This window comes from Echiichthys vipera, assembly GCF_963691815.1.
Source record: "Echiichthys vipera genome assembly, chromosome: 3".
Taxonomy (NCBI): domain Eukaryota; kingdom Metazoa; phylum Chordata; class Actinopteri; order Perciformes; family Trachinidae; genus Echiichthys; species Echiichthys vipera.
The window spans coordinates 24,107,839-24,135,055 of NC_139828.1; the positions used below are offsets into that span (position 1 = coordinate 24,107,839).

The 27,217-nt window shown below is 41.1% G+C and overlaps 2 protein-coding genes across 9 annotated transcripts in view; one reads left to right on the forward strand and one right to left on the reverse strand.

Moving 5' to 3' along the window:
* Positions 1-7,840: 7,840 nt before the first annotated feature.
* bloc1s2 (biogenesis of lysosomal organelles complex-1, subunit 2) lies at positions 7,841-10,548 on the reverse strand. Its single transcript, XM_083940245.1, has 5 exons — positions 10,367-10,548; positions 10,053-10,169; positions 9,554-9,673; positions 9,320-9,424; positions 7,841-8,609 (listed from the first exon to the last, which is right to left on the reverse strand). Exons 1-5 carry the CDS (start codon positions 10,530-10,532, stop codon positions 8,578-8,580), a joined length of 540 nt encoding a protein of 179 aa, XP_083796371.1. The 5' UTR covers positions 10,533-10,548; the 3' UTR covers positions 7,841-8,577.
* Positions 10,549-11,496: 948 nt separating this feature from the next.
* Positions 11,497-27,217, forward strand: part of usp24 (ubiquitin specific peptidase 24) — a 34,293-nt gene continuing 18,572 nt past the window's right edge. For 2 of the 8 annotated variants that reach the window (XM_083940702.1, XM_083940704.1), the window contains exons 1-28: positions 11,497-11,893; positions 14,980-15,148; positions 15,361-15,428; positions 15,537-15,680; positions 16,213-16,338; positions 16,646-16,681; positions 16,788-16,853; positions 17,983-18,048; positions 18,330-18,404; positions 19,059-19,217; positions 19,321-19,435; positions 19,556-19,659; positions 19,855-19,962; positions 20,069-20,164; positions 20,305-20,466; positions 21,654-21,746; positions 22,396-22,503; positions 22,583-22,732; positions 23,012-23,143; positions 24,471-24,582; positions 24,684-24,760; positions 24,916-25,056; positions 25,258-25,311; positions 25,413-25,546; positions 26,160-26,226; positions 26,420-26,530; positions 26,668-26,766; positions 27,044-27,217. In XM_083940702.1, coding sequence (XP_083796828.1) covers positions 11,612-11,893; positions 14,980-15,148; positions 15,361-15,428; positions 15,537-15,680; positions 16,213-16,338; positions 16,646-16,681; positions 16,788-16,853; positions 17,983-18,048; positions 18,330-18,404; positions 19,059-19,217; positions 19,321-19,435; positions 19,556-19,659; positions 19,855-19,962; positions 20,069-20,164; positions 20,305-20,466; positions 21,654-21,746; positions 22,396-22,503; positions 22,583-22,732; positions 23,012-23,143; positions 24,471-24,582; positions 24,684-24,760; positions 24,916-25,056; positions 25,258-25,311; positions 25,413-25,546; positions 26,160-26,226; positions 26,420-26,530; positions 26,668-26,766; positions 27,044-27,217 — 3,228 coding nt within the window. In that variant the 5' untranslated portion in view covers positions 11,497-11,611. The remainder of the gene's footprint in view (positions 11,894-14,979; positions 15,149-15,360; positions 15,429-15,536; positions 15,681-16,212; positions 16,339-16,645; positions 16,682-16,787; positions 16,854-17,982; positions 18,049-18,329; positions 18,405-19,058; positions 19,218-19,320; positions 19,436-19,555; positions 19,660-19,854; positions 19,963-20,068; positions 20,165-20,304; positions 20,467-21,653; positions 21,747-22,395; positions 22,504-22,582; positions 22,733-23,011; positions 23,144-24,470; positions 24,583-24,683; positions 24,761-24,915; positions 25,057-25,257; positions 25,312-25,412; positions 25,547-26,159; positions 26,227-26,419; positions 26,531-26,667; positions 26,767-27,043) is intronic. The other 6 variants (XM_083940703.1, XM_083940705.1, XM_083940706.1 and 3 more) reach the window with 3 other exon arrangements.

Below are 27,217 nucleotides of genomic sequence, written 5' to 3' on the forward strand. Positions count from 1 at the left end.
TTCTAAAACATTTTGTCACAATCTGTCTCAAAAAATGTGGCAAAGGGAGACCACACATAGCCTGCACATAATTAAACATATATTAGTTCAATAAAGTAAACAAATTATTCAACATAAAGTGTAAAAAAATCAGAAAAACAAATTATCTGCAGGCCAGAGGACAAGGAAAAGCATCTGTAGCAGATCTGCTTAAATAGCCTCCTGAGCTGCGTTCAGGTGAACTGCATTTCACAATCAACAGCTTCACCCACCTGGAAGAGAAGGCAAAACAGCCAACAAGGGAAGCAAAACATGGCCAGTCCTGACATTCAGTAATACAAGCCAGAGAACAAATTTTGTAAAACATAATCTCATAAACAGGTTGGTATGATATCTTGTGAAACTTTCTACACAAAAATGTGTATGATATCTTACAAAAAGGCGACAGAACAAGGACCACGAGACGGAAAGGAAGTTGTAGTTTGGTTTAGTACGTCCGGGCCATGAACAGCAATGGGGAATTAACCCTGCTCGCCCAGGTGAAAGCCCTGTGTTATTGGACAGTAATTCAAGGGTGAAAGTCCTGTCTTTTGGGTCACATCCGACACTGCGGCCTCCTTCAGCGTCTTATACTACATCCCCTGCTTTTCATATGTGAAAGGCCCTTCACTTATAAACACATGAAATGCTCACAAACACGAAATATCGTAATATCGTAATTATCGTTATATGTACGAAAAGTGCATGAGAACAGCCTGATTTGCTGAATAACATTCTTGGTAACTGGGTTTACATAGTATGATGGTTGAAATTATTAAAAATGCAAAAGTTCAGAACATTCAGTCTGATTCAAACTACACCCAAATGCAGAAAGATACGAAACAGAATGCAGCAGTGTCTCTTTTTGGTGCAGTTTCAGTATTTACCAAACATCTTTCAAAATGTCCTGGGAGATTTTTGTAAGAGAATGGGAGGTAGGTCTGTGAGGGACATACTGTACATAGGTTGTTCTTCTTCTAACAGAGTAACAACTCTTTTCCAATGCAACTACTGTAAATGTAGACCAGCAGTGGACTCTTAAAGAGCCTAGATAGCACCTGCATATCCTGTATAAGATTCAAAAGTTTTAGAAATGAATAGTTTAATTGTCTCAGAACAGGATAATCTGAATTGTCTGACTATTAGAGACGTAAAGGTGTGATCACTAATTTTATGGCTAAAGATATGATCATTGACAGAATGGGAACAGAAACAAGGGGGTCTCAGTCAGCCGTCTGGAAAAGAAACCTCTTTCTGGTTTAATTCAGTAGCTAGATCAGTTCAAAGGAATAAGCCTTAACTCTGTGGTTGTGGGCTCTTTCATATATATCTGCGTACAACTTCAGTTTTCTGCCATTGAGGTTTGGCCTTTCAGCAGTCAGGATTCATCAGTTCAAACTATATGCATGCTATTTGTTAGCCATGGAGAAGGATAACCGTGGACCTGGAACAGGCCGTGCACTCGAGAACCAAGAACAAACTGTTTTAGGTTGCTGTCAGTTCACTATTTGCCAGATCATAAAGAAAGAAGCGTATCATTATATTGTGTACGTGTGCTGGACAGAGAGACAGAGAATGCATGTGTCATTACTGAGAACAAAACTAACGGTGTTGTCTGAGTATTTTTCTGGTCCTGACAACTCATCTCGTTTTTGGAGAGCCTTTGGGGCCTTGAAACCGAGATGAGTCAAGTCCTTTTATAGCTTCCGGACACTTATTACTCCTTTGGATGAGCTAATGCACACATGCTGAAAAGTAAACGCAAACATGCACACATGCACACACACTGCATGCATCACACAAAAGCCCTTTTGGAGACCCTAACAATAAACTACTGACATTTTTTCATGTCATAAACAGGATGTGACTTGTTGAAAAAGCCAACGTCCCGGCCAGAAATCTCCTTTATCATTCAAACATGGTGGTCTTAGATATTTAATTTACTCTGGCATGTACAAACATATGTCTGGCTCCTCTCCCATTCAGAGGAGCATCACGCTAAAGTGTTGTTAGTTACTGAATATAACGTTCTATTAGCGCAACTTACCAGACTCACAAAACTCATCAAACTGTCAAACATAGGCAGTGCTGATCAAATATTAATCAAGATTCTGTTACTATATTTAGGGCTGGGAAGGTTGTTTACAGTGGGTTTATCAGAGCTTTTTCCAGTGGGGTTTAAAAACAGTATAGTTAGAGCACCATTTAGAGCTGAGAAGAACTGAGTCAGGTTTTAATTCTCTGTGGGTTAATCACTATGGGCGACACCTTTCACATGAAATGTAGTTAGCTGATACACTCTTTATGTATTGATATATAAATAGTGATTAGTGCTGCTAAATAGAACAAATACATCTGCCAATGTAAAATAATGTATCCACTCAACGTGTGTTTCCTCAATTACGCATACATGTTCTTCTCTAATGTTACTCAATGACATGTTCTTCAAATATCATATGAAATAAAGTACTTCTCTGTTTTATTAGCTTTTTGTTATTATTTATTTGCATTCAGGTAAATCAACTCCATTCTCACATCTCAAGTTGCTTTTCAGACTGTAAACGATGACTGGCACTTGAAAGGGTCAGCCCTGAACCAGATGTCCACTGGCTACAGCTAAAAGTCCAAAATATTATCGGCTGACCACTTTTGGCACTTTTTATCCACCAGTTGGCACTACCATCATTACTGCAGAAATTGTTCTGCAGAAAGTGTTTTGTGTATGAAATGTCCTCCCAGGTGTGGTTAGTGTCACTGTGCCTGCTACACCCACATGCAGGGACACATACACTGATGGCTCTGGTGCCGAGGAGTCTGAGTGTGCTTCTGACAAGGGGTTAAAGAGATGCTCAGTCCATTTAGATACGGTGTTGGACACGCTGAACATGAAAGCAAGGCTCCTCACAGAAAGTCAAAATGGAAACAGAAACAACAACAGCACACAGAGAGACACACCAGGACCAAAGTAATATCACATTTTAACAAGGATTACACAGGACAGTTCTCAGGTGTTGCTGGTTACAACTTCCTGCAGAGAAGGGGTCCTCAGTCCAATCTTCAGCCTCAGGAGCAGAGCTAGATCTGAGGCTGGGGCCAGAGTCCGACACCATGACTGTCCTACCTGCTGAGAACAGCTGGGCTCTGTCTCACAGCCAACATAACGCTGCACCTACGGTTTTGTGCCAAAACCCCATCTGGTCTCATTTTAGATTTGTAATAATGGAGTGATGGTGTGGACATTCTGGTATAATCAAAATGGATTGCACTCATGTAGTGTTGGTCAAAGAGTTCCAAGGACTACATACCTGACAGACGCTGGCTTTTGGGTTAGAGTTTCAAAGGCGTCTGATGTGACAAGTAGGTTTTGTGTGTGTCCTTGCATCCTCACATGTGTGCGCAGTATATGATGAAGGTGTGAGCAACAGAGTGAAGTGAATAATTGTGGTGCCAAACGTTGACCTCGTTGCTTTTCATGCCACTCTCGTAGAAAGTATTTGAAGTTTGACTCAGTCCCTCAGATCTCACATGTGGCTTATATTTACACTGAAATACCTCCCAGAGCTATTGGCTGCTTTGAAATGGATGTAAACATGAAACTTTTTGCCATTTAGCTCAGGCCATTTGGCTGTCTTTATAGTGTCACTGCTTTACAGGGGCATAGGAGGGTATTAAAACATGTAGTTATGGAGGGCTGTTTATCCCATCACGGTCTGCCTATGTGTGTGTGTGTGTGTGAAAGTGAGTAAAGGACAAAGGGATAAAGGGATATTTCACAATACTCCTGAATTTGTTGACATTGGCCAATTAAGTGAAATGCTAACTTTGAGCAAGGTCGAAAAACACAGAACAAATGTGGTTTGAAAATGACTTTTTGAGTGTCCTTGTCCGCTCTCATTCATGAAAACAGAAATTTCCCCAAACTGCGTGCTTTGCTTGTCAGTTACACAACACTGCGGTGTGGCATGCTGCCCTGTTATTGTTAACTGGCCCAGTCTCCACTATAGACCTATGGAGAAAGCAGCTCCTTCGCTGAAGCTGATGACGGACATGTGTTTAATACTTTCTGGGAATCTCCTGAGGTCTGTCAGACCAAGTCAAATTGAGTCTATATCATTTCAAAAGATCTGAATTGGAATAAACTCTTTGTTGAGTTAGACTTATTTAGTTCATTTCGCATAATCTGTTTTTTAAGTTGATTATATCTATAAATTGAAGCCACAATTCAATCGTAATTATTCCTATGTAACTGATATGTAACCTGGCGTTGTATGTGACATGTTAAGATGTGCATTGTCTCAGCCTTTTCTCTCTCATGCGTACAGTAGTAGATGCTGGAAAGTGGATGAGGTTTGCAAAATCCTTTTTAGAGCATATTTGCTGGGAATTCATTGTCTACACAAAGTCCCCTGCTGCTTGTGGTGTATTTCAATCGTGAGAATCAGCATTTACATTGTGGGTAGGGATCAGGGATGAAAAAGAGAGTAAAAACAGAGTAACAGAAGGAAAGCATATATTTTCTTATTATTACAGAAATCGGCTGAAAAAAATGGCTTGTTGGCCACCGAGTGCAACTGAAAGATCCTCATTCTGAACTTAAATAGGGTTGAACATAATCAAGTTACATTACTGAGGATGGAGCAACACTACAAAGACCAAAGTGATAACTAGATGAAAACTAATGAGTCTGTAAGGTCTGACCTAACCTTTCTCACTGGAATACTCCTCCACTATAAACAATAAGGAAAACAAATACATGAGAATAGACTTGACTCAAAGTAAATGTTCTATGAAGATTTCTATGAAAGCAACCACTGAAGTCTGTAACTTTCTCTGAAAAATATGTGGGGGGTTTGCTGAAAGTGTCACCATATCCTGACAGAAAATAAATCATATTACTCTGCCTCCACCTGTTGCTCCGAGTGCTCCCAATGGCAAGATTCTCTCTCGTCTCTGACGCAGTGTCGATGCTAGCCCCAACAAAACCCCACTGTGGCGCAGCCTGAGTTCGGCAGTGACGAAGGAAAGCTCGCCTATGTTTGGTGCGGTAGTGGAAAGACGGTTTGAGCACTAGACCTGCTGGTAAGAAGAAGGGCAGAAAGGAAGAAGAGGGTGTGGGTCATAGGTCTCAATATAACCGTAAACTTGTGTTGCACAGTTCAGGGAACTCAGATACACACACTATCAACTTTTCCTCCATTTTGGTGGGCTTCGTCTTGGCCATGGATGTAAACAAAATGGTCTTGGCTGGCTGTCGCGTTTCTATTGGCCACAAGGGTATTCGTTACAGCGCGTTGGGGTCAACATTCAGCCTAGTTGAACTTGTGCACTGGGTGCAGTGCTTTGCTCGACACAGGGAATAGTCATTGTGGCGCATTGCAAGCCATTGGGCATAATGAGTATCAGAGCGTAGCAGTTCCGTCACCCATAATGACTGCTTGTTAACTCAGATCAAAGGGTGAAACGAGGCAGTGCTGATCAAATATGAATCAAGAATCTGTATTGCCTATTTCTAAAATGAAGTGTTTTTAGGAACATATTTTAGGGTACTCCCAGCGCAAAGACATCAGTTTGACTTAGTTGGACTCCAGGACTTGTTGGAACATTAAATCGTGTTGAAGTCAAACTCCTATGGTAGGTCCAACAACGTTAGCATTTTGACCTGTAGCAGCTGTTGGGCAGACGTTGGGTTTTGGTGAACCAAACATGTTTTTCATAGAAAACCGACTTCAGCTTTAAAAGTTATTTTGGGAAATATGTTTTTTGTTATTTTGCTGAGAGTTGGATAAGAACATGATACCACTTTCATGTCTGTGTGCTGAATATAAAGCTACAGTCAGCAGCTAGTTAGCTTAGCTTAGCACAAAGGCTTGAAATGGGGAGAAACAGTTAGCTTGGACTGTGTCTGTGTCTGAGTGTGAGAATGAGAATGAGCCAATTAAATTTGGCTCATTCTAAGCTAACGAAAACACAACGAATCTCAGTTCCACGTGATTATACACTTATGACATACTACTGCTTGCCTACTGTATTTTGCCTATTCACCACCAGGTTTGGGCTTACCTATGTTCCCCATTTTGTTTGTGACCGGGGAACATGGGGGCCTTTTTTAAGAAAATGTTCCCATGTTCCCTGCTTTTTACAGAAAGGATCCTTTGTTCCCCGGTCTGTAATTTTTCCACAATCAGTGCCGAATTCCATAGCAAATAGGCCTATGTAGACCCTAACCCTGACCTTAACCGTAGCCCCTAACCCTATGCTCATCGTGAGCACAGCATTTCGCGCTAAACCTAAAAAAATGCTAAATTAAACCAGCGAAGGCATTTGCTTATGCGACCGGGGAACATCGGACCCAGGAAACATTGGGATGACCCCCCCAGGTTTCATTCAGTGCTAAGTTACACTGCTCATACTGCATAGACAGTTAAATATATATATATATATATATATATATATATACACACACAAAAGCAGATAATCACAATCGCTGGAACACATTGTTACATAAATACCATGACATTATTACACATCTGTGGCTGTTGGATGATTCTTCTGCATTAAGCCTCCACATGCATACACAGTAGCACATGGAAACACTTTCCTTATTAGGTCTCATCTGGAAATATATGGAAACGAAGATAAAGAAACGTTGTTGCAATGACGATCGTTCCTGTAGAGATTACTAATGACTACATCAACCCGAGCCGCTACGTAAAATGACGCATTTTCCTTTTGTTTCTTTGCTTCCTTCTCTGTATAGGCAACACCCTAGAATAACAGCACTTTGTCTTCGAATTCTGTCAGATGGAGAGTAATTGGTTGGATGGGATGTTCTAATGTGATGACGACCTGATAATGCCATTTCTTCATTGCATCGCAGTTCGATTAATTGGTTGAGTTACTCTACACCAATTCTTGCATCTGTACTTCCTACTTCCTTCCAGGCTGAAAACCACTAAAACACATTTTGTACAGAACATAAGTTTTCCCCACCCCAACTATATTGCTTCAGTATGATCTAGCTTTATGGTACTTCCCAAACTGAATAAAATATAAAAAAAGGTTTACCTATGATTACTATGTTACCTTCTATTCTATGCTTGACTGCCTCCTGGCACTCATTTAGCTTTCAGAAAACAACCCCAAAAATAATTTAATAGACCTGATTTGAGAGCCCTTGGGAGGGGAGCTGAATTTATGCCCCAGGGCCCTGGAAAAAGAGAGATGGAAGGATCACAGCCCAACAGTAAATAATGTTACAGTATGAATAATGAGCTCCCTCTGTGCCGGGGCCTCAACTGGACTAATGACAGAGACCTGTTTTAGATTAGGTCTTGCACAAACATATACACACACATGCATACACACACAAACCCACACACTCTCAGGAGGGAGGTCCTGTCAGTTTAGATAATCTGTTGCCTATGGCAAAAAGAGCTCTGAGTTCTGCTCTAGGACAGCCAAAATAAAGGAGGCGAGAAAGGAGGCAGAGGGCATCGCACACAACTTTAGTCACCCAGTCACCCTTTCCATTGAATTGTCAAATATGTCGTCCGTTTCCCTCTGTTGGTCTCACTCTAGCAAGAGTTTTTCTTCGTCAGAGAAGGGTGAAACTCAAACCTCCTTCAGCAGTGGATCAGCTTTTCCAGAGCTACACAATATTTGATACATTCACTGTGTATGACTTTAAGTCCTTAATCATGGTGCAGGTCTGCCATCTGCTGTCAGTAGTAGGTGCATTCAAAGGAAAGTCGTGCAATGATATGCACATCATTGTTTATTTAGAAAAGAAGAAAAATCCAGTTTTCAGTGTCAAAATCTCCATATAGTCATAATACAATAAATTATCCATTTCAAAAATCTTTCATTTTAAACATCAATCTTTAATCTCACTCTAAGGAGATAGTGTGATTTCCAGCTGCTCTGTACACAGTAACATTATTTGTAGCAGACTCCATAAGTTCAACAGTTTTTGTAACAACAGAGAATCCCAATGTACATGTCAGGCTACTATTAAGTGGAAATCTTGTACGTCAAGAGGTCGGTTGCCAGAAATAATCAGAATAAGAAGGCTGGATCTTAATTAAAAACATCTATGAGCATGCTTCATTATGTAAATATCTACATACAACAAAAGTGTTGTTATAGCCAGTGGTACAAGTATCTACCAATCTGCTGTGTTTCTGTATATTTAGTTTATAAATTAGAATATTTGGTTTCCACCACTCAATTAAGATATGCTAGTAATTAGGCATATTTTTTCAACGTAAAGTGGGCACACATCACACACTCTAGTCTTCGCTGCACGACTGCTGTCAAAATCAGTTTTACTGGAGTTAAATCTAAGCCAAGCACTGCAGTCCTTATTAATGTGCCCTCAGCTGCTTCCCCCTGGGCCTTTTCTGGGTGTCAAAGTGGCTTTTACTGTTTGTTGTTTCAGTCTCAGTCCACATCCTCCCTGCAGCTCCTGGCTCCACTGGCAGGGAGAGAAGAAGGGAAGGCAGGGTTAAAGGAGTTGAGATGGTACCATTACTCTCTCTCAAGTCTGCCTCTTCTTTCCCCTCATCGCTTCTCCAGTTTTTTGAATCTGGCCTCTGTAAAGATAAGAAAAGACAGTGATGTGATCAATCTATAGCTTATGGCTGCTTAAGTCCAAATAAAACACAGTCTGATAATGTTTGGTTTCTTTGTCAGCTGTAATGTAGACATGTTTAGGTGAGGAACTGTCAGTGGTGTCACAGCACCATCTGCTGGTGGCCGTCCTAATGCTTCACAATATGCACGGATAGAGGTGGCTGTACTATTATTGGTCCGTGCAACACATATCGAATAAAGAGCCAGCAAATAGAGAGCGGGGCTATTATGTTGCTGCTGCCATGTGTGCTCTTATTGAGAAGGAACGTAGTAAAGTGAAGTGCATTTCACAAATACTAAGTAAAATAAGTTAATCTAGATAATCTGGTTAAAAGGGCTAAAGTTGACTTCTATTGAAATAGAACCTGCTTCCTCATGCTTGGCAGGAAAATAAATTAAGCTGTATTGCTTTAACCAATGCTGATGTGTGTATTCATATTGTCTGCCTTGTGTTTTATTGTTATTATTTTCTTGTTTTTGTTCTTCTGTTGCCTAATGTAATCCTGAAATCACTGAAACTGAGAGCCGACCCATTAATGCATTTCCAAGTAGAAAATGACGGTTGAATGAATGAATGAAGATAACGTTTAGACCTAGTGATAATTTTCAATTTCTTTTAAAAGAATCAACAGATTATAAACGCACATTTTACTGTATATCAAAGTCTTACCCAGTTTCTTGGAGTAGGCGTCCAGCTTGTAAGCAGCCTGTTCAAGTGAAGACACTTGCTCCTCAATCTGATTTATTTGGTCCAAGTAGGGCTGTAAGCTGGCATCTAAAGCAAACACATGCTGTAGCTGATGTTCATGCTGTAGTAGTGGAACTAATATATGAAATAGAAATACACAGGAACACAATAATACAATCTTTCTGAGCTTTTGGGCAGACGATGTATCTCACTCACATTTGTTGTTGAGATCTTGCAGGTTACGGCTGATGTTGATGCTTATGTCCTTCATTTCCATGTACTTCAGACTGGTAAGCTTGTTCATGTTCTCCAACAGACGGTAATCCTCACAAGTTCCTGAACAGGTGAGGACATTATGAGAGTGTGCATGACAGAAGAAAACAGAGGCATAGGGGTCCATCAGTAAATCAATGCCCTGACTAAAAACATAGATTTTCCATAGTTCAGGGAAGGAAGAGAAAAAAAAGTATTTTTATTTATCTGACAAGGGTGATAAAAGTGACATTTTTGCATTTTAGATAAAGTGCAACCAATGCAGTATAGGATCTCATCCCTGGTTAGGCTTTTAATAAATAAAACGCATAAAACAACAGTCTAATAAAGGTATAGAAGCTAACATTAAAAAAGCAATAGACAAACATCTGCTAAAAAACAAAGCATCAGTGTAATCAAGGCTAAAGCTAACCATAAGAAGAGTGCAATGTGTTAAAAATACCTGTTAGTTCTCCTTGCAGGAAGATGGCCATCTTTTCAAACATATCAGTGCACAACTCATTGATATCAGGCTCTGCAGGCTCCACAGCCTCCTCTGCTGTCTCCACACCCCCATCACCTGAACCCCGCAGAGAGCATGTCAGTCCAGCGGCAAAAAACAAAACAATAAAGCCAAATGAAGGAAAGAATAACAGGAGACTGACAGTAATAGTAGTATAGAAAGTAACACACACTGAAAAGACAAAATAATGTGGATACTACTACGTTAGCATTAGCATTAGCAAGCTACGGAAGCCGCAAGGAAGCATCACTCACTGTTTGTACTGGGCTTTTTGGGAACAACCGCCGGGCTTTCTGGCTCGTCCTCCGGGCCTCCCGTGTGACTGCTGGAGCTCGCAGCCGCGTTCAGAGCCGCCAATTGGGCCGCCGGTGCCCTGGAGATGCTGTCCATGGCTGCAGCGTCGTCCCCAGTTGCAGCCATTTTGTTCCTGGTATGGACCTTCCCATGTCACATGAGCTGAGGTTCACGTGACGACTGCCCGCCACCACAACCACCACCACCACCCCTACTCGCGCGCATTGCCACGCCCTGATGTTGTTTGAGGCATCGGTGGTCTTCATCTATACACTACTTTTTTAAACAAATGTTAACGGCAACAGTGTTACTGATAAATTTGTGTTTGATTACCCAGTACAAACGAGAAAGCAGGAAAATAAATCAACTCTCCCAAAGAAAAACAAATACATTATTATTTAAAAATTAAAATTAAATTATTTAAGCGTGAATAAATTCCCATTCCAAAGTAATTTTTAAAAGGCTTTTAAATTTAACGCTGGTATCCCGCAATTTAATGGTAAGAAAGCAGTGTTCCACCTAAAATGAATGAAACCCACCCTTATTCCAGACACACACAAAACTATTTTATAGTTTCAAGAGGTTACCCTTCTCCCCATTCTTAGGCTTATGTTTTGTTCCACAATAACATCAGGTAAAACCTATTTAATAGTAGTATTATAATATTAAGGTTTTTACTATTGAATTCCCCACAGCCAATTGTGTTCGGGAGTATACTGTAATTTTAAACATGTTGGGCAAATTTGTCTTGACAGCATGAACCTTGGCTGATAAAAAGAGGTGCATTTTTGCTATTTTATACATTTTTCTTACAAAAATGTATGAATAGAAAAATATGATAATGTAAGTCCTCTCACATTCGTATTTAGGATCTGTATATATTCATTTAATTATTAGGCATCCTGACTCCATGGGCTTCCATACATATTCACTGATACCCCCGACAGTAAAACATATTGTTAAACAATAATTAATATTATAAATCATTACTAAGCCTTCTCGCTGTGCGCGCTCCCGCGAGCAGCATGCAGCTCTTGGCATGCAGAAGTCGGCAAAACACCACCTGTGTCGGCGCTGTTGTGAAGGAAGCCAGATCGTGACAGGCCAGCAGCGGCGGACTGTAAACATGGCGGCGTGCACAGCTACAGGGCTGTGCCGAACACACCGTTACTATTAGACTAGAGAAACGGAGACACCCTTAAAAAATGGAGACCGAAGAGGAGCAGCACATAACGACGCTCCTCTGCATGGGTTTCCCGGACCCCGACGTGATACGGAAAGCGCTGCGGCTGGCGAAGAACGACATCAACGAGGCGGTAGCGCTCCTGACGAACGAAAGCCCCGGACTCGGGTATGGATATGAGCCGATGGAGAGCGGGCCTGCCCCCGGCGTGGGCTCCACTGGAGACGGGGGGGAAAACAGCGGGCGGACTGGCACGGGAGGGTTTGACCCCCCGCCCGCATACCACGATGTAGTGGACAGCGAGGTAAGAGTTTCACCGAGCAGCAGCCGAAGGAGCGAGGGAGGAGAACATAACTGCTACTTATAATAGTGGACTCGCCCATTTAACTAGCTACACTTAGCTTCAATGCTACATGAGCCCAACGTGAGCTGTCAGAGCAGGAGGTGAAATACCACCCAATCCTACGGGACAAGGCACTGGCTTATAGTGACTAGAGAATAGTCTGCTAACACAAATAATATATATTTAAATGATGGGTCTAATTTGCATACGTCTATTCTAAACTTGCAGGCTAACGCAGCTAGCCGTTAGCCGGCTAGCTGACCGCGCCAGTAACCAGGCGACCAGGTTCAGCAGCAGAGCAGCATCACTCTGGAGGACTGTGTTCACAGATTTACACTGGTAGTACTCTGGTGGCGGGTGCTGAGTCCTGTCTGTTAGCCTGTGGACAAGTTGGCTGGATCTTTTCGGTTTGTTTTACAGTTGCTTTTGCAGAAGGTCAGCCAACGTTAGCACCCAGGTTGTGCTGACAGCGTCCACCGTGCTAGCTCCTGCCGAGATACAGTCCACCAGAACCGGAGTTTCGCAACTTCTCTGGCACATGTGGCCATTTTGATCATATTTCTGTCCATATTAACAGCTGTCAAAATGTCAGTTTCTTGTGTCACTGAGTGATTGACGTCACTTTTGAAGAGTGTGTGTGAGGACTGATCCCTTAAAGTCCAGTCACTGGTTCATTGACATTTGTCAGTGATTTACCTGCAGGCCGTATCATTTCGTCCTAGTTTACTGTGTTTATGTGGTATTGTAACAGTAAACTGCATTGGCTGCTCATAAATACCTGTCTAGCTACACAACATATGTCAGGATTGCCTTGACTGGCCCTTGAGCAACCTCACCTCAACCCTGTTGCTCTTGAGTATCCCAAATCCCTGTAGTTGCTGTCAAAACATTTTCTTGGAAAGTCACAAATCATTTGAACAGTAAGATTATTGATTCAGACTTTCCAGCCACGTGTTGTATCCCTGCCAGACAAATAATAAACAGCAATAAACTACTCTGTACAAATGAACTTCTCTGGCCTCAATACTGCATAGTGTAAACAACTGTTGGCATGTGCAGCATGGATAAAATGGCACACACTTGCATGCTAGGGTAGATAATGTGCCTATTTTTGTAAATATGCCAATAATGGAGTTGTTTCAAACTCGGCCTGAGGTAACTCACTCACTGACTTTATTAAATTCCTCTTAGAGCTGTCAAAGGAGTCTAATTTGCACCTATTTACAACTAAACCAGCTCATCTGATTGTACCATGCTTTAGGCATTATTGTCATGGCTTTGTACACTCATGTATATTACTGAGACATTTACAGAATTTGTATTTGCCGTGGGATGGGGAAATTAACAGGTGTCACTCCCGCGTGTCATGATAACTTCAGAAACATGCAGTCTAGGGAATAAGGTACAAGGATGAAAGTGCTTAATTTCCTTCCTTCACACCGTTTGCTGTATTTGGCATGTCATATGTGCCTGGGCCCATGTTTTGCTCCTAAAGATAGCCCTGCAGTCTCCCTAACACATACACAAACACGCTGCAGTTTTTGTTGGGGGTCCCAGGAGGGTTGCAGGGTGCATAGTAACACAGTGGTGCTGTGGTACCTCATTGTCAAGCTCAACTACGCACATGTATTCTGTGCCTTTTGAGACTGGAACCTTTGCCCTAAAGGCTTTAGGTCTTGAAACTCTGAGAGCTTCGCAGCTTATTTGCATGTTTATATGCTTGATTGTTCCCCAGTTACATGGTTATTTGTGCAAGGTCTTGTATACTGTCTGCAGAGATAGGAAGTTTATCATTTTCTCTAAGCTGTTATTCCTTTTAAAATCAAATGAACCAGTTTAATACTCAAGTTAAATTGTCAGTAAACTCTGATTTGGAAATTATGCCAGCGATTAAATATCTTCTCTTGATTACTTTGGGACGAAGTGTTTTTTTAGACCGGCGTTAGGTTAGTTACTCCCTCTCTCTCCTTCCTCTCATCCATCTATCTGTCATTTCTAATTTTCCTAGACAGGGAAGGGATGAAATATGATGCTTCTCTGTTGCTTTCTCTCCCCTTCCCTCTTTCCTGCTCTCCTCTTCTTCATGTACAGTCAATCACATTATATTGTATCACTATGCGGCGCATTAAAACATGCACTAGAAAACGTTGACCATTACAAATGCTAATATGTGCAAATGTATTCAAATTGGTAAGACTTGACCTCACTATACTTTGCTGTATTAACATTTGTACTGCAGAGTGCCCAAAGGCAAATTGGACAAATGAGTTGTAATAGTTTTAGTCATTTTTAAAGTAGCAGTGACTGCTAAATCTCAGGGCTCAGTCACAGTTTAAGATGCTTCTTAATACAAGACAGCGGGTCAGCTCCTCATAGATTACTATGCTTAAATGCTTCCTATTCACTATTTTAGGGGAGGGCTTTTTAATCATGAATATTCAGAAGACTTCATGAATATATAAATAACTTTATGATGTAAATAATTCAATAATCCTTTGTCCTTTGCTTTCACAACATGGACTCGACCCACAAATGTAGAAGGTATAAGAGACGACTTTGAGTGAGTTGAATTGTAACTTGCCTTTCTTAACCTGTTCAGATATAACCACAGAAAATGTCATTGTAGGTAGCGTCATACTGCTAATAATGTCATGTGGCAGGGCGTTCATCACATTTGACATCAGCTCTCACACCCGGTCTTACACATCGCAGCCCTTTTTGACTCTATCTTTCAGTGAAGCGCTTGAATTGAAGCTTCATTTTTTTTCTTGGGAGGAAATGAAGGGACAGAAAGATGCAGAGATGAAGGGCAGATCGTTGAGTAGAGGACACACTGTCCAAATGGCTGCTATCGCTCTTCTTTTGTCCCAGAGGGAGGAAAACAATCAAGCATAATCCTGTCCATCTTTATCATTGCCAGAAGCCGTGTGGATTAACCCCCCAAAGAGGACAGTTGCAGTGTCCTGGTCAACGCAGGGACTAGCTGTGTGAAATAAAGTCACCCACTGCAACAGATTGTAATCATGTTATGCATGTGTGTTTTATAGAGGAGCAATGATGAGAATGGCAACTGCTCCGGGGGCAGCATGGAGTTTCCCACCACCAACCTGTACGAGCTGGAGAGTCGAGTCTTTACCGACCACTGGTCCATACCTTACAAGAGAGAGGAGTCCCTGGGCAAGTGTCTTATCGCGTCCACCTGCCTCGCCCGGCATGGTAAGACCACGACTGTGGGATGAAAATAGTTTTTGAAGTTCTACATCAAACCAAATGCTTTCCAACTGTTCTTGTGTGGGCGGCATGTTTTGTTTGGACTGTTGGATGTTTTTCTCATGTTGTTATTTTAGACACTATGGTCTTTGTCACAGCTGATTTTTTTTTTCCATGTTGTGGGATGAATATGTGAACAACATCTCCTACTCTATCAGGTCTTGCTGACGCCGATGAGAACTGCAAGCGTTTCATTGATCGTTGCATGCCGGAGGCCTTTAAAAAGGTGAGCAATAAAGCAACCAGATATCTCCGTGACTGCGTAGTACTTGATTTAATGACATATATTTTCCTGACTTTCCTCCTTCCTGTCTGTGTTGTTCACCATCACCAGTTGCTCACTAGCAGTGCTGTACACAAATGGGGCACCGAGATTCACGAGGGGATCTACAACATGCTCATGTTGCTGGTGGAGCTGGTTGCAGAGAGGGTGAAGCAGGACCCCGTACCTGTAAACCTGATGGGAGTCCTGACTATGGTATGTTCTCTCTCACTCTCTGGCTCTCTTGATATTTGTCTTATAATACCTTTCTCCTGTCTTTTTTATATTCTCTCTTTAAATATTTGTTTTAACTATGGAGTCAATTACCCTTGAGAATAATCTGGAAAACAACTCGCAATCAAACACAATTTAATTTCTTGATGAATCAATAGGTTTTATTACAGTTAAGTAATTTGCTTTAAATGTGCATCGTTAGTGTATTACATTACATCTTCCATTATAATCGGTGACAGTAAAGCTCATTGATACTTCTTGTGCTCTGCAAATGACGGTTTCTAAAACCAAGACTGATCTTTTTGTGACCATATGTTTAAACTTGCCTCACTGCTGCTGTAAGTAATTGGCCTTTGGTGTGAAGATTCAATGCCAAGCTGTCAATTTGTCAAAGGCAGCGGACCCATTTTAACAAGAAATACTTATGTTTTTTCATCCCTTGGAAATCAGGCATGTAAAATAAATGAATAAATAAATATGTATTTATATTCTGTGTCTTTTTTGTTGTGTCCAGGCCTTCAACCCTGATAACGAGTACCATTTTAAGAACCGAATGAAGGCCTGTCAGAGGAACTGGGCGGAAGTTTTTGGAGAAGAGGCCAACATGTTTGCTGTCTCTCCTAGTAACTCCTATCAGAAAGTAAGGGGCAACTCGTGTGCCTGTACTCTTAGTGAAGTATGTGTGCATACTCAAATAAAACGTGCAAGTATGTAAAGCTGTTCCAGTATTTATATACACACACTTCCTTATTAGCTTTTGTTTACTGTTCATAGTACTCTTCATTCCTGGTGAAACTGAGCCACTGGGGCTCAGCAGCACATGTGTGACTGACACACAACAGCTGTCAGAAAACGTGTATATGCATGTGTGCGTGTGCATGTGTCTCATAGTAATCCGCAGTGTCATTGTTGAATAAATCCACTGAAAACATGATCCTCTCTTTCAGGAGCCTCATGGTTGGCTGGTTGATTTGGTGAATCGAGTGAGTAATGAGCAGTCATCTGGATATTCTCTACGTATACATATGCCATATTTGTATCACTTGTGCCTCACATGTCTATTTTCCTCTTCTTCTTTTTTTCGTCAAGTTTGGAGAGTTGGGAGGATTCACTGCCATCCAGGCTAAGCTCAACACTGACGAAATTGAGATTGCTGTAAGACTAATCATCCTTACTTTGATCTTTGTGCCTTCCTTACACATGATCTGACATATCTTCAGAGTAATGAGATAGTTCCGACCCCGCCGATGGATGTTGAGAGGCACTGTAGACAGACTTTGAGACAGCCTATGCAGGCGAAAGGTCACTATATTTACCCCCACTGCTCTCAGCTGCAGAGCATTGAATGTCTCTCTCTTTCCCCTTCTCACTAATACTCACTTACACACTCTCTCATCCTCCTGCTGTGTGATGGTTGAAATGCTCTGTTGTCTTATGTGTTCTGAGGCATCCTTGTACTGATGCTTCCTTCTGGGAACCTGGCCGGAACCACAGCAGTGCAAAGCCATTGATTCAGTGTGTGCGCGCACACAAACATGCACACACATTCCCTCTTACCATTAGCATATTAATAAGGCAGAGTCTGGGTCCAGACCACTTTTCAGTGGCTGACGGAACTCAGTAGAGTGTGTAAGCTGTCAGATACCTAACATACTCCAAACACAGGAGAGAGAGACTGAAAGTGAAAGGAGAAAAGATAATGGGAGGAGTATTCCCTCCTCTACTGACTCCCAGGGTTGAGTCATTCACTTGTCTGCTTTAAGCAGGAAGTCAAGTGCGGGCGGGGGGTGAGAGATTCACTGATTGAATAGAGGAGGAAGGTGGGGGAGAAAGCCCAGAAGCAGAGATGGAAGATAGCCAGAAGAAAAAAGACAGGAACACGGAAACCATTCATTATGCTCCTGTGATTTAGCACTGAACGACAAATGACAGCTGGGCTCCGGTATTTAAAACTCACCCACACATCTGTTTACGCTCACTCACTCGCACCCGTAAAAAAAACAGTATCATTCTAATCACAATGAGACCTCTGGTCTACATACTTTCTTTTAAGAGGAGTGGTGGAGTCTTCTTTAATGATAATGAATTAAAAGTGACACACACAGATACATCCTATTCTCACAACTATGCAAGACTGATTACGTTGGCAACACTGCTACAAAAATGGAGGGATTAAATTAACCGTTCATATCGTAGTTAGTCATACACGGCTGGTTTTGATGAGTTTATTTTCTTTTTGTGTCTTGTCTAAATTATTCTGTCTCTTTTCCCTCTGCCTCCACAGTGTGTATCAGCGCTGGTCCAGCCTCTTGGAGTTGGTGCAGAATACCTAAACTCCAGCCTTGTCCAGGTGAGCTATCTCCTCTGCATACACAAACGTACATACTTGGTACTATACTGACCCTAATGTGGTTATTTGTAGATCCTTTTTACCCCTAATTAGTTCAACTGCTGTGTATGTCTACATTGTCTATGTCTTTGTTTTCTGTCAAACCTCTTTCCAGTGTTAAAACCATCAGCTGTTTATTTGTATGAACACCATTCAGATTTATGCATTATATTTGTATTTGCTGTATCGTCTGACTGTTTTGTTGCTACAGTGGCCAACAAGATTTCATATTGTTTTCCTAGCCCATGCTTGATCCAGTCATCCATAAGATGATCACATATGTGCAGAACCTGGAGGAAAAGGACCTTAAAGACAAGGTAGCGTTTTATATTTACATCACCTTCTTATGATTTCTTTTAAGGCACAGGGACCATTTTCCCAGTAGTGTATTTTTGCCTTGAAAATGCTACATTGGGAACAACAAATCTGTGTTGAAATTATAAAAATAAAGAAAATAAACCGAGCTGTTTTTCACTAATCAGTCACAATTGTCTTACTGTCTGCACAGACAATATCCTGTGTTCATAGTCTCCATCATCGCGGAAGAGAGTAAATGCCTAATGAGACTAATTAGTTTGATTTAATTTTCAGATACATTTTCACCATAATGAAAATAACCATAATTATAACCATATAACATGAAACATAAGTTTAACACTGTTTGATTGGGGACCCACTCACTACATATTTAAAACCTCATCAAAACATCAACACCTCTACTTTTTTGAGCGACTACGAACTACTGTATAAGCGTGGTGGTGGTGGTTAATGCAGTTATGCATGATGGAAAGGGGGTCAGCTTATTGCCCCAAACAACATTTGATGAGATCAGTTTGTCTATAGAAGAGGGATTGTGTTTTAGAAATACTCAAAACATGTTTGTTTTTTTTACATATATATATGTATATAACGAGCTTAAAACTAAGCTTTTGTTGTTTTTGATTGCATTGTATTTATTTTACTGTATATAGCGTCTGGTGAGCATCCCTGACCTGCTGTCGGCCATCAAGCTGCTGTGTATGAGGTTCCAGAGGGAGCTGGTTACTGTGGTGGACGACCTGCGGCTGGACACGCTGCTGCGCATGCTCAAAACCCCCCACTTCTCTACCAAGATGAACTCCCTCAAAGAGGTCAGCTTTTACAGGATCTGTACTCTGAGGTCTAAACCAGATAAAAATCACTTCCAGGTTTTGATCTCACACTCACTTTTTTTTCTGTATCTTTTTCTCTCAGGTGACAAAGTTGATAGAGGAGAGTACAGTGTCTAAGACAGTGAAAAATGCAATTGACACAGATAAACTTTTGGACTGGCTGGTAGAGAACTCAGTCTTATCAATAGCATTGGAGGGTAAGAAAATCCATCACTTCCTGCCCACACTGATTATAATTAAATGCGTCACAAAGGGCTTTGCGAAAAACACTTGGACAAACAATTTAACTTTGTAACCACAATATTTCTATGTCCCAGGTAACATTGACCAGGCCCAGTACTGTGAGAGAATTAAGGGAATCATTGAGTTGCTGGGGAGTAAACTGTCGCTGGACGAACTCTCCAAGATCTGGAAAATACAGGTCAGCACCAGCACATCATTATTTGTTACATTTTCATTAAGCATATTGAACAGGTTTTTCTGTTCGTAATTGACAAACTTTATACTGAACTGCATATTTTATGTACAAAGAAGAATTGCTGATACTGTATATGTTGAAAAAGACAACTATCCCAGCTTTTGATGGATCTATCGATACCATGTGTGTCCTTTTCAGGCGGGCCAGTCATCAACTGTGATAGAAAACATTCATACAATCATCGCTGCTGCTGCTGTGAAGTTTAGCTTTGATCAACTCACCCACCTCTTCGTCCTCATACAGAAGGTCAGTGCTGCCTTTGCGACCTTTTGGGAATAAATCGTCTGTGTGAAAAGTGGTTTGTAAGTATGTGTGTGTAGTGTTAGTAATCATCTGTTTGCATGTTGTTTAGAGCTGGGAGGTTGAGAGTGACCGTGTGAGGCAGAAGCTGCTCAGTCTGATCGGGAGGATCGGCAGAGAGGCTCGCTCTGAAACGACAACAGGAAAGGTATGTTGGTGTATCTGTCATTGTGTCAAGGCGAAGGTCATTGAGAAGTAAATGGAAAAACGGATGTGGAGATCTACAGTTCGTTATCTTTCATTATTTAAGTGAAGTCAGAAGCATTGTGTGTCTGTGTGGCTGTTTAGGTGCTAGAGGTGCTGTGGGAACTGGCTCACCTCCCCACCCTGCCTACCAGTCTAGTTCAGCAAGCGCTGGAGGAGCACCTGGGGATTCTGAGTGACGCCTACGCCGTCAAGGAGACTGTGAAACGTAGTTACATCATTAAATGTATTGAGGACATTAAGAAGGTGAGACAGGCATGCTACAGATGCCCAGTATTGTCTTTGTTGGTGTAAGGAAAGTCAAGAGTGTTTATTGTGATTTTGTGCTGTACAAGGTCATTCCAGCATCAACTATAATAGTAAATATTTTTGCTTTATTTTTATTTATTTTATAGGAAAAACTATTCACTGTGTAGCTCAAAAATGCAGCTCAAGATCATTCAAGAAAATATTGGGCCCCTACATTTTCCACCTGCTGTGACAGTTTTGGTGTAAAGTTGGCATGTCCTTGCTAGATTACCCTTCAACTTCAGTTCGTTTACATCTCTTTCACCTGAGTTTGCCTCAGTCTAACATCCATGGAGCTGCAGTGGGTTATGGAGGCCCGCTTAGCAGACGTGTCTGAAATAAATAATGAAATCATGTCAAAGCTCAAGGAAAAACGTCTGAGAAAAAGATTTCCCTCTCTTCGTGGATTCAGTTCTTTGACCATGACAGAAACACAGTGACACTACAGAGGCCGATGTCATCCAGTCCATCTTCCCATTCCAGAGCTCTGCTTCCATGTAATTAGTCGATTGTGCTCATTTATCAAGATGCTGACCAACTCATTTTCCATAATTCCTTCATTTTCATGTTTGCATAAAAATGTTGACGGATTCAAGAAAACCATATACATATTATTATGACTCAGTAAATAGTCTGCAACACTTAATATAACAGAATATTTTAATTTTAATTGTACAAGTAGAAAAGATTAGGATTGCATCTCGTGGTACTTGTACAATGACACTTATGAAACCCCCTCATTTAGTGTTTATTAGCAATACATCAACATTAACCTCAGACAAAATCAGATAATAAATAAAACACAATGAGAATGCAGTTGTAATAATGTCAAATGTGTCTTCACCAGAGATGGTATAGTTGTTGACAAACATAAATAAACACATATCTTTATGTGATTGCAACTACATTAAAGTGTGTTGTAAACCAGTTATCACATTGCCTGTTAGTGATGAATAGGGGGATTTAAGTAGACTTTTTTTGATTTATTTATACTGAAATTATTAAGGTTAGAAATACATAAAAGCTTGTGGAAGGAATTAATGTTTTTATTTTTTTAATATTACATATATCAAAACCAGGACCAGTAAACTGTGGTTTAACTGTGCAGATTCAAACTACCCCTCCAATGAAATGTATGTTTCTAGACCCACACTCAGGAGGACTGTAAAGGCAGCGACACTCAAAGCTCATTTCTTACTGGCACTTGGGGCAAGAAGAAGGCCAACTCTTTGGCCAAAGTAAGAGAATAAGCCCATATGGTTTTTAATTTCCACTGACCAATCTGTGTCCACTCTCGCTGCTTCACTCCTGCCAACCAATCGCGGAGGCTTGACCACAAAAGGGGGTTTCATTGGTCACAGGTTGATAATTTCACACTTGATTGCAACATGAGGTAGTTTAACCAGGTGTGTGTTAATCTTCCGCTTGCCTCACTGAGAGGGCTTTGGCACTGACTAATGATTACACAGTGGTGTTGATCTTGTCCTGGGTGAGAGGAGAGCTGGCTGGATTGAATGAGTGATTTCGCTGCTGTATGAATGGTCGGCTTTGGTGGAAGTGCTAGCACATTTATTCATGCAAAGAGGAATCTAATCAGAGCCTCGGATATATAATAGAAGTACATGTTTGATATTTGATTTGGACTTTAGAAGCAGCTGTAAGAGAGCAAATTTAATCTTGAACATATTTTAACAGACAAGGTCTTTTCCAATGTTTTACATCCCTGGCTCTGGTTTTATTTCTCATGATTACACAACTCCAAACAAAGTGTGTCTCTGATGATAAAGCAATCTAATTACAAAATCTGAGTAGCACATGTTTGTGTGCTCATTCTGCTTTAGTGAATATAATTATCGTGTGTGTGCATGTGTGTGTGTGTTTAAACAGGCTTCTCAGCAGAGCAGTCCTCAGACGGTCTGGGTTGTTCCTGCTCTCCGTCAACTGCACGAGATCACCCGATCTTTTATCAAGCAGACCTATCAGAAACAAGACAAGGTAACACAAACGCATGCAATGCATCACTGAAACGATCGTACAGTCAGTGCATTGTTGCCATGGTAACCTTTCCCCACAGAGCATCATCCAGGACCTGAAGAAGAACTTTGAGATCGTTAAACTGATCACGGGATCCCTTGTGTGCTGCCATCGACTGGCTGTGACCGCTGCAGGAAATAACGGCATCTCAGGCTTAACTCTTGTGGATGGACGATACACCTACCAGGAGGTTTGTCTATGTCCGCCTTCATTTAAATTCATGAGTCAGGACTATATTTATTTTGTATTTCTGGTGTCATTTTATGCATCATCTTTGCTGTTTGCTCATACAAGGATTGATGTTACAATTCACAATTTGACATTAATATGAGTAATGGCATTTAAGGTGTAATCGTATCCGAGCTGTTAAGTTTATACCGGATGTTATCAAAGTTGAACAGCTCAGTGTATTTTGACAATGTGTGTTTGAGGGTCACGATGACGTTTGTCTCTCTGAATCTATGTTTAGTATCTGGACAGCCACCTGCGCTTCCTGGCCTTCTTCCTCCAGGAGGCCAGCCTCTACCTGGTCTGGAACAGGGCCAAAGAGCTGTGGGAATGCCTGGTATCGGGGCCAGATGTCTGTGAGCTTGACCGTGAGGTATGAGAACAGTTATGCAAATTAAATCCCTTGACATATGTTTGTGTTTGCAACCACCTTTTTTCTGGATGACTACTCTGGAGGAACAAAGCCATTCCCTCCACTCTCTTTATTTTAGAGCAGTGTTCAAGGCAGGTACCCAAATATACATGCGTTACATTTACATTTTTACGGCTTATTTTAAAGTGTTGATTTAGTTCAGCTTTATTGTCCCACTAGGGCAAATTAGGTTTGCAGCCTTGGTACACCAAGCAGTCTACAATCACAACAATTATAAAAACAAAACATCAGACAATACAAGATCTCGTTAAAAAGAACTTCCCTCCAGATCAGTTGTAAAGTACAGAAGCAATGGGTCATGAAGGGCAGAAACAACAGATGGGAGCTTATTATGAGTCTCAAGCACAGGGTTTATTTGATGGAGTTCAGCAGACTGGCTGCTGGAACAAAGGATGCCCTGAATATCTCCGTCCTCCCTGCAGAAACCCTGAAACGCCCAGATGGCAATAACTCAAACTGCCTCTGCAGTGGGTGATCAGAACAGTCCAGAATGGCACTGACATTGGATCATACAGGTTTTAGATCTTGGTTAATGATATTGTGTCAGATATAATGAACTATAAATGTGATTGATCGTAGGATCTTCTGGATTTGGAATAAAAGTAATTAAGTACTGACTAGTCAGCAAGAGTTTCAGTTAATGCATGAAACATTTACCTTCAAACTTTTTATTCGAAACAATGTGAATGCAAAAAAGTTGAGATTAATTTATAACACATTTTAATACAAAAGTAGGAAAGTGCTTCACAATAAAAGTTTTTATTGTGTGTCTGCCCCTGTAAATGTATGTGTCAGATGAGATCGTACTGTGGAAACCCATTTCCTCCTTGGGGGACAATAAAGTCCAAAGTCTAAAAACACTCCGAAACCGAGTGAATATAAGTGTTTACAATTTTTTCTTTTTCTTTTAAGTTTTAGTTAACAATTAACAATCCCTGATGTGTTACTTTACCTTCTGTTTTGAGTGTTTGATGTATATTTCAGTCAAAAAATGAGACACTGTACAGAGCTGTAGTCTCGTTTGTGTGTAATTTAGTTTATTTGACTGATTGAGTCGTTTGCACTAACCCTGTGCACCCTACCTCTGTCCCAGTGTGGAATCTCGTCTTTGCATAGTTCAGTGTCCATGTTTACATTTTAACTTACTAACCAATAGTTTCGCCTGCAACAGGAAAAATTAGCAAATCACCCTCTGAAGAACACACAAGTCCTCTATCTGAGATGCAATTCGATTCACCTTAAAACTGGTGTGTTTCCATGTGTGCAGATGTGTTTTGAGTGGTTCACCAAAGGGCAACATGACCTCGAGAGTGATGTTCAGCAGCAGCTTTTCAAGGAAAAGATCCTAAAACTGGAGCCCTATGAGATCACCATGAATGGTGAGAAACTCTGCAAGAAGATGCGATATTGCAGCCTTTAAGATTCATTTTTTAAAATAAGTATGTGATACAGCAGTTAACATAGTTTATGTGTCTCCCAGGCTTCAATCTGTTCAAGACCTTCTTTGAAAACGTTAATCTATGTGACCATCGCCTCAAACGCCAGGGAACTCAACTGGTCAGTCCTCACGCACATGTTTCTCGTCATTCAGTGGGTTTTTTTTTACCAATAATGTGCACAGCTGATTTTATTGTAACTGAGAGCTGAAATACACTGAAAATATAAAATATATCTTTAATATTTATTTGATGTATCATATGGTCTGATTTCAGTGTGTGGAGCGCCTTGACCTGGCTGGGATGGATTTTATCTGGCGCATCGCCATGGAAACCCCCGATGAAGAGATAGCAAATGAAGCAATCCAGCTCATTATCACATATAGCTACACCAACCTCAATCCCAAAATGAAGAAGGTCAGTATGTGTGTGTGCACATACAGATTAACTGTAACCTAAGATGCTCATTGTGCTCTGAAGTTTTAAAATAGGGTAAAAACAAATACTGTATATAATTAGTGTAATTAGTGAGTTCACATATTTGAAGGAATTAATGGGTTCTGTCCTTTTTTATGATTCTTGAAACGGCATATAATATTAGCTTCTACTTCGTTACAGGATTCCGTGTCTTTGCACAAGAAGTTCATAGCTGATTGTTACAAGCGACTGGAGGTAAGTGGTGGAATATGTTACCGTGGCAGCCATTTCACAGAAATCCACCTGTAACTTTTTGAAATCAACCTCAAAGCTCGTTTCTGCTTCTTTTTTCTCAGGCGGCCAGCTCAGCCCTCGGTGGGCCTACTTTGACACATGCTGTTACTAGGGCAACCAAGATGCTGACGGCCACTGCCATGCCAACTGTGGCCACATCTGTACAATCACCATCCAGGTACAGAGGGGGGTTTGGGTAAGAACATAATTACTAAACCTAATAAAAACATGTTTGTTTAAAGGTCCCATATTATTATATTTCAGGTTCGTACTTGTATTTTGGGTTTCTACTAGAACATGTTTACATGCTTTAATGTTCAAAAAAGCATATTATTTTTCTCATCATTCTGACTGAATATACCTGTATTCACCCTCTGTCTAAAGCGCTGCGTTTTAGCGCCTGTCTCTTTAAGACCCCCTCCTGAAAAATCCCAGTCCGCTCTGATTGGTCAGTGTTTCTGGGTCTTCCTCATCTGCACGCCTGGTGTCTCTGCGCCATCATTGCAGCCATGCAACGTCACTGTAGCAGCACTTACTATCTACAATATATACAGTATAGCTTTGACATCACAACCGTACAGAAGTCCTGATGGCTCGTTTAAAGACACAGTTTCTGAAAATAGGCTGTTTGCATTTCTCTGTGGATTGAATGTTTTGATACTTTCACATTATTCACATACCACCAAAAGATATGGGACCTTTAAGAGTGTTCCTGATCATCATGGAGAGTACATATATACTTGCCTATTATAAAACACAAGTTAAACCATTTTTTGATTTAAAACTCTTCTGTCTATGTTCATCTGTAGATCTACTAAGCTGGTGATAATCGAAAGACTGCTGCTATTGGCTGAACGCTACGTCATCACTATAGAGGTAGGCTTTTTCTTCTTGACTTTAAAGGTCTCATCATTTTGACAGTAAATATGTTTGCATTATATGAGAATCAAGGACGCACAGAGAGAGATACTAATTGTACCAAATAGTTTTAAGACAAAAGATGGATCCACACAAGCTTTTGTGTGTTAGAAGCAGTATTTATTGTGTGTGTGTGTGTGTTTCTGTTTAGGATATGTACTCAGTTCCTCGCACTATTCTACCTCACGGGGCCTCTTACAATGGACACCCTGTCACTCTTCACATCACCTATGAGTCAACCAAAGACACTTTCACCTTAGAGGTATTGTTTGATTTTTACTATTGCCCTGTAATACACCTTCATCATGTGGAGTTAAATCTACAAAGATAATAATCCTTCTGTTTGTTTGTTTGTTTGTTTGTTTGTTTGTTTGTTTGTTTGTGTGTGTGTTCCTTCAGACTCACAGTAATGAGACAGTAGGAAGTATCCGGTGGAAGATATCTGAGCACTTGAGCTGTCCGGTGGATAATGTCCAGATCTTTGCTAATGACAGTGTGGTAAGTGATAATGACCCTGTAAGTGACAGGGACTTCTGTTTTAAAAATCCAATTGTAACAGTTATTCCCTCGTCAAGTATTTTACTCCTCTCCCAGTCACGTGTTTCCCCTGAAGCCCCTACACATTACAAAGTACAAATCAATGCACAGTAAATTCTTGTAGGCAGGGTGCCACCTCTGCATCTGTTGTGTGGCAGGGGGAAACACAGCCTCAAACAAGCTCAATCCCTGTTTGTCTCTCCCTCTTTCCCTTCACTGCCCCTCCAACATGTGATAGTTGACCATGAATCGGGACCAGAAGCTGCTGTCCCAGCTTGGCTTCAGTGATGAGCAGAGCCTGACTGTGAAGAGCTCAGGCACTGGCACTCCCTCTGGCAGCTCAGAGTCCTCGGCCTCCGCCTCCAGCAGTTCCAGCTCTGCTGTCTTCAACTCTGCCTATGCCTTGGAGCAG

Bases quoted from the DNA above. Each gene is read 5' to 3' on its own strand.
- bloc1s2 (XM_083940245.1), bottom strand. From the start codon at position 10,532: ATGGCTGCAACTGGGGACGACGCTGCAGCCATGGACAGCATCTCCAGG. The intron at 10,170-10,366 runs GTGAGTGATGCT...TGCGGGGTTCAG, and splicing joins CAAAAAGCCCAGTACAAACA to GTGATGGGGGTGTGGAGACA. The intron at 9,674-10,052 runs GTATTTTTAACA...TCACCTGTTCAG, and splicing joins CCTGCAAGGAGAACTAACAG to GAACTTGTGAGGATTACCGT.